This window comes from Carassius carassius, chromosome 9 (genome assembly GCF_963082965.1).
Source record: "Carassius carassius chromosome 9, fCarCar2.1, whole genome shotgun sequence".
NCBI lineage: Eukaryota > Metazoa > Chordata > Actinopteri > Cypriniformes > Cyprinidae > Carassius > Carassius carassius.
This window is the reverse complement of record NC_081763.1, coordinates 19472683-19478682: the sequence shown is the minus strand read 5'-3', so window position 1 is coordinate 19478682 and position 6000 is coordinate 19472683. Positions and strand designations below refer to the sequence as shown.

Here is a 6000-nt window from a genome sequence, read left to right as displayed (position 1 = left end):
GTAGATTTTTGTAAAGAAAATAGCTATACAGACCTCAATAGTAAGGCATCAAAAATAATATAATTAATAGAATAGAATATAATAATAGTGAATGAAGATTGTTGTGAATGTTGTAAGCAAAAGTTCAGTCCGACCAAAGGTTCGACAGTAAAAAACCGCCTTTACCGCCTTGTGATTGGTTTAAGGTTGTAGTGGCATGTGATTGGTTAACGTCTCAAAAGTGGGTAAAACTGTTTCGTTAGCTAGTCAGTTCTGTCTTTGCTGTGTTTAGTTTGTTGTTAAAACCTTCCACAGGTTCTCTCCGCTGAAACAGCGATGGCAAGTCACGTCAAGAGCAATGAATCTGGTAAGGCGTTTATCTAGTTATTCTGTTACAAAAGTAACTAAATATGTATACACAGTTAATGTTGTTCGTGAAACATTCTATTCAAGATCATGCACAACAAATATTATTTATAAACGGACTTGTCTGATTCAAAATCTCAATTCATATGCTATTAAAGTCCCTAACATGGTTATTTTTTTTCTTTTTTAGGAACTGTGGAGATGGACAGCGCTTTAGCGGGATTGACAGGTAGAACTGAAACTAGTTTATTATGGCAAGCCTTTGTAACATCTATAAACTGTACTAGTATCATTTTTCAGGTAGTATCTTTTTTCAGGTTACTAGTACTTATTTTTTAGACACTAGTATCTTTTCCATTAAGTACACTGTAAAAATAAATCCCGTAAAAAACGGTAAAATTCCGGCAAGCTGGGGTGCCGGAAAAATACCGTTAAATAACGGGCAAATTAAGTAACAGTAATTTTCCGTGATTCAAATTCAAATATTTTACAGTTTTTTGCTGTAATTTTACATGAGATTTTCTGTATTTTCTTCAGATTTTAATGTTTAATAAGCTGTTTTACATCAATATTGTCGAAAGTTAAGAAAAAAAAAACTTAAATTATCATAAAGTTGGAACAATGCTTTAATTCAAATAATCAGCCGTAAGTGCGAAAATGTGTTTTAATAATTTATTGACATATCTGCAAGAATATACTAATAGTTAATAGCAGACTAAATAATAAGCACTAGTACCTAAAGAATAAGCACTAGTACATAAAAAATAAGCACTAGTAGTTAATGAATAAGTACTAGTACTTAATAGAAAAGATACTAGTATCTCAAAAATAAGTACTAGTAATTTGAAAAAAGATACTAGTACAGCTTATAGATTAAATGTTAAAAGGCTTTCCATAGTTTATAGCTCGTGTATGATCCGAGAGAGAAGGACCTGAATAGTGTAAATATAGAATGTGCCTATATTAGCTCTGCTATGCTTGACAACCTGCTCAACAAGCTTGAACTTAAGGTCTTCTTTCTAATACACCCCTTAGACCACAGTTAGTCCAATGTTTTCACTGTGGTTTAAATCTTTGTTGGCTTGCAAATATCCTCTAAACGTTTGCACATTTCATATTCTTGTCTTGCAAATAAATTTTAGTGGCTCGTGCAGATTTAATCTTTTCTTTCAGTAAGAGAGAACATAACTGAAACGGATGGCTTTAATCAAAGGTAAAACCTCATGATGCTTTGCAACATGTAGAAATTGTACAGTTTTGGGTTTAAGGTTTAGGTAACTCTTATTCACAAAATTTTATTTCTAGTTTTTATATTTATATGATTTTATATCTCATTTGTCTGTGTATTTAGAGTGGATCCTAATGAGGAGTATAAGATGGACCACAAGAAACGAGGAATGGCTCTGATCTTTAACCATGAGCGTTTTTACTTTGAGCTCATGATGAGCAACCGCTCTGGCACAGAGGCAGACAAACACAACCTTGTTAGAAGGTATTTGGCTAATGTAATGACATTATTTATATATATATATATATATATATATATATATATAATTTTTTTTTTTTTTTTTTATTGCTAAACAAACAGTGTGTTGGTTGATGTATTTCTTGTCTTTTATTAAAGTAACAAAACAATAACTAATTTGTAAATTTTCTTTTATATCTGTCAGATTTCAAGAGCTGGGTTTTGAAGTGAAGGCTTATGATAATTACGAACGGGATGAAGTTATGTCCATAATCACAGAAGGTGCCTCAATAATTTCTCTTTAATGCATGTTTTGAGAAATCAGAGCCACACTTAAATATCCCAGGTTACACACAGCAGCTAATCAACAGCATCTTTGGCACTATTTAAATTTTTTATTATTTCACACATAAACATCTATGTGTAGGTGTGTGATAGAATTATTTTACAATATTCACATATATTGTTTTTGTTGTTATATTGTATATAGTTTAAAAAGTTAAAATGCTCCAGGCTCTACTCTTTATTACCACAAACAAATTGCACTCTTCTCTCAATTTGAAAAACATATCTACATTAATATACTTACAAATATGAAAAAAAAATGCATTTGTGATACTGTTTCAAAATTAGCTACAGCACCGACTGGTGTGCTAGAATCAACCTAATCATTCATGTAAATGCATCAAAGTGTTTTATAACTTGAGGGGAAAGTTTTCTGTGGTAATCGACAGCATGTCACATCATGCTCCAGATAAAGTATAGGTTCTGTTTAATCCAGAGTATTCCTCTGATTTCAGCTGCTGCTGCTAACCATGTAGATGCAGACTGTTTTGTCTGTGTCTTTTTAAGTCATGGGGAAAATGGTCACATCTATGCCTACGATACGAAGATTGAAATTCAAGAAATCACTGATTTGTTCAAGGGGGATAAATGCCGTAGCCTTGTTGGGAAACCCAAGATCTTCATCTTTCAGGTAATTTGTCCTCCTTCCACAAAATGTCCTTATGTAGTATGAATACAGATTTCATGCTGCTTGTAAATGCCTTAATTTCTTTGAACAAAAGGCTTGTCGTGGTGACAAACATGATGAACCTGTGATCCCAATGGATGCGCTGGACAGTCATATAGTCAATGAGGTGGTTGTAGATGCGGGGGCGTTCTGCACCCTTCCAGCAGGAGCAGATTTCCTTATGTGCTACTCAGTAGCTGAAGGTCAGTGCTTTGGTTTTGTTTGTTTACTTTCTTTAACCAAGATTTTCTAAGGTTATACTTTTACAAACTGGATTTAATTACATTCTTGATTTTACAGTAATGTCTTAAAACAGTCACTGACATTGTGTTCTTCTTATTTTTAAGGATTTTTCTCTCATCGTGAGGTGGTAAATGGCTCGTGGTACATCCAGGATCTGAGTGAAATCCTCAGGCATTATGGGTCCACACTGGAGTTCACTGATATCCTGACGCTTGTTAATAGGAAGGTTTCCTTTCGCAGTGTAGGAAACTGCAGGGATCGCTCTGCTATCGGCAAAAAACAAGTGCCTTGCTTTGCGTCCATGCTTACTAAGAAGCTGTTTTTCAGGCCTAAGAAGGAACAATAGTATTAGGGCCCTATTGCAGGTAAAAATTCAGGCATTAGATTATTTGACCGCCAGTCAATCCTTCGTCTCACCGCAACACTTGAACATGACATTGACCACCAAACTGTGTCGGATAGGTCTTGTGGCGGTGGCCCTCCTCCTTTACACAGCAAAATAATAACATTGTTTCATACCAAGCGCGATACCTTTTTGATACAATTTATCAGGCACGAGCATGAACGTTACTCACCGGTCTTTCCGGATTTCTTGAACTCACCACTATGTTTTCATACTTTTTCATAACTTCTTCTACTGTTCGCTTGACAGCAAGATTTCTTGAATTTATTTTTTCTGTTATCTCCTGCCAAGCTTTCGATTTGTGCGAATGAGTGACTGATGGGTTATAGCGGCTTTGGAGAATGTTTTTTCTTTTTGTGAATTCTTCTAAAAGAATTGCCTTGGTTGGTTTACGTTTTTTGTTCTCTGTTATGTTTGTACTCTCCATAGCACAAATATATTAATACAAGTGTGATTTTAGTAAGGGTTTGGCTTTGTGGTTCGTTATGTTCTGTTTACTGTTAGGGGTAGTAACTATAGCAACCGCGGCGATCTTTGCCGTTTGTTGTCAGAAACTACAGTGAAACGCTTAGTATAAACACTTAGGTAAGGGTGACAGTTAAGAAGTTTCTTGCAACGCTCTTAATGAAATCCCTTACCTCAGGGATTTTTTTCTCCCTCAGGGAAACCCTCACTTAAGGAGTTTCATGCAACCGGGCACTGAAAATCATCATTCAGTACAAACCAACTGGTCTAACAGCTTTGCATGCAAACTAATTTTTACAGAGTATGGAATTATATGGGGGATTATGTTTTTTGTTTAAACTGTTTCTTACATGTTGTGTCTTAAATGTTGAAAACAGTGACATTTCGAGATCTGTCCACATCAAAACACTACGTTTCTGACACCTCAAATATTTTGTGTTGTGTGGCACTTGTTCTGTTAAAACTTAAAGTAAACTTGGAGTGGAATCTATGTCCATTTTAATGTTGGCGCAAGCCTTATAATATGTAATTTGGCTGTTTTCTGTCTGGTTGGAACATGGATTATTGGAAATATGGGGTTTTTGCAACATATTGTATAATTATCTTAATACGAAACATGCAGTTGTCAGCACTTTATATTCAAAAAACATTCCTCTGCATTCAAGATTTGCTGTATATTTTCCACATAGCAAATCCAGGTTTACAGTGCAGGTTTAAACTGTTAAACTGAGGTGATTTTTTACAGCAATTTCATAAAATCTTGACTTATAAATCAACGTTTATAATGTTATAATACACTGAATTTTTTTGTATTGCAAGCATGCACGTCTATTAAAATAAAGAGATACATTGATGAATACACTAAATCACAGTTTGGTCTAAATGAAACTTTCTTTTCTGTTATACAACAGATATGTGTAAATAACTTAAGTTATCAAAGGAGAAAAAGTTTTTATAAATAGTGGTTTGCTAGAAAAAAATTTTTTATATGCTTTGAGTGTGCAGCGTGCATAACTTCCAACACACAATCCACAATAAATTTTAAATAAATTTACATTTTGTGCCATGTGAACTATATTATAAAACTAGCCTCTCCAAACGTGTCAGTGGCTATATTTCTAGCATGTGGGTAAAGTGTAATGTGAAATTTTAATACTCTTTAAAGAACCCCATACTTTGGATTTTATGGTGCATTGTTATCAAAGACTGGAAGCAAAAGTAAGACATATAAGAATATTTATTACAGACAGATGTGTACATTAGATGCAGAGACACTGAATGCTCCATTCAGGCATCAAACACAGAGGGGCATCTGCCTTCACTGATTATGCTTTACAATCACTTGATCCACACAGTCCCAGAACCTCTACTGATTGCTGCAAGCACCAAGACCATCTTACGGCTTTCCTAAGGAATGTGCTAAAACATATATTTAAACACTAGCTCTGGAAAAACAAGTGGGTGATGATTGGTGATGATGGATATACCACTTGTGAGAGCTTCATAGATTAAAGCAAATCAGGAGACAGTAAATAATTTATAAGGAATGCTTTCCACACTCTAGACCAGGGGTCTTCAACTAAAATTGCTTGAGGTCCAGTAATGAACCCTCCTCACCAGCCGAGATCTAGACAGTTATATGCCTAAAAACATGAATTTATGTTTTTTTTTAAACCTGCCCAAATAAAATGCAAAAAAAAATTACAGTTCAGACATAAGTTTTCACAAAATCAAAAATGTTTATAAAATGATCAACTTAACATTTCAGCATTTAAACCAGTCAAAAGTATCAGTTATTCTATTAATTAAATATCATAAATATATTTTTTCTGTCTTAATTGTTTAGATTTTTAAAATGCATTATCATCTTGTTGATCCACAAGTTCACATTTACAATGTGTTTGTAACATGAAATCGAGTTGATTTTCACATTGGTCTGAACAAACACAGCAGACTGGATTGTTGAGATTGCACATTCATTCTCTGCCAGCAGGAGGCGCTTTTGGAACGGCAGAAATACAGCAGTTTCCCCGGTAACTGCAGTAAATAAAGTGCAGCACATGACTT

At 34.4% G+C, this 6000-nt stretch overlaps 1 protein-coding gene across 1 annotated transcript; it reads left to right on the top strand.

Moving 5' to 3' along the window:
* The first annotated feature begins 273 nt into the window (after positions 1–273).
* Positions 274–3452, top strand: LOC132148601 (caspase-6-like). The gene is made up of 8 exons (XM_059557303.1): positions 274–346; positions 536–574; positions 1519–1558; positions 1697–1837; positions 2016–2092; positions 2611–2786; positions 2878–3025; positions 3170–3452. The coding sequence occupies exons 1-8, from the start codon at positions 316–318 to the stop codon at positions 3409–3411; spliced, it is 894 nt and encodes a 297-aa protein (XP_059413286.1). The 5' UTR covers positions 274–315; the 3' UTR covers positions 3412–3452.
* Positions 3453–6000: the final 2548 nt, after the last annotated feature.

Excerpts from the sequence above, each read along its gene's own strand:
- LOC132148601 (XM_059557303.1), top strand. The coding sequence starts at position 316 with ATGGCAAGTCACGTCAAGAGCAATGAATCTG. Across the intron at positions 347-535 it reads CGTCAAGAGCAATGAATCTG|GAACTGTGGAGATGGACAGC; the intron begins GTAAGGCGTTTA and ends TTTCTTTTTTAG. Across the intron at positions 2,093-2,610 it reads TATGTCCATAATCACAGAAG|CTGCTGCTGCTAACCATGTA; the intron begins GTGCCTCAATAA and ends CTCTGATTTCAG.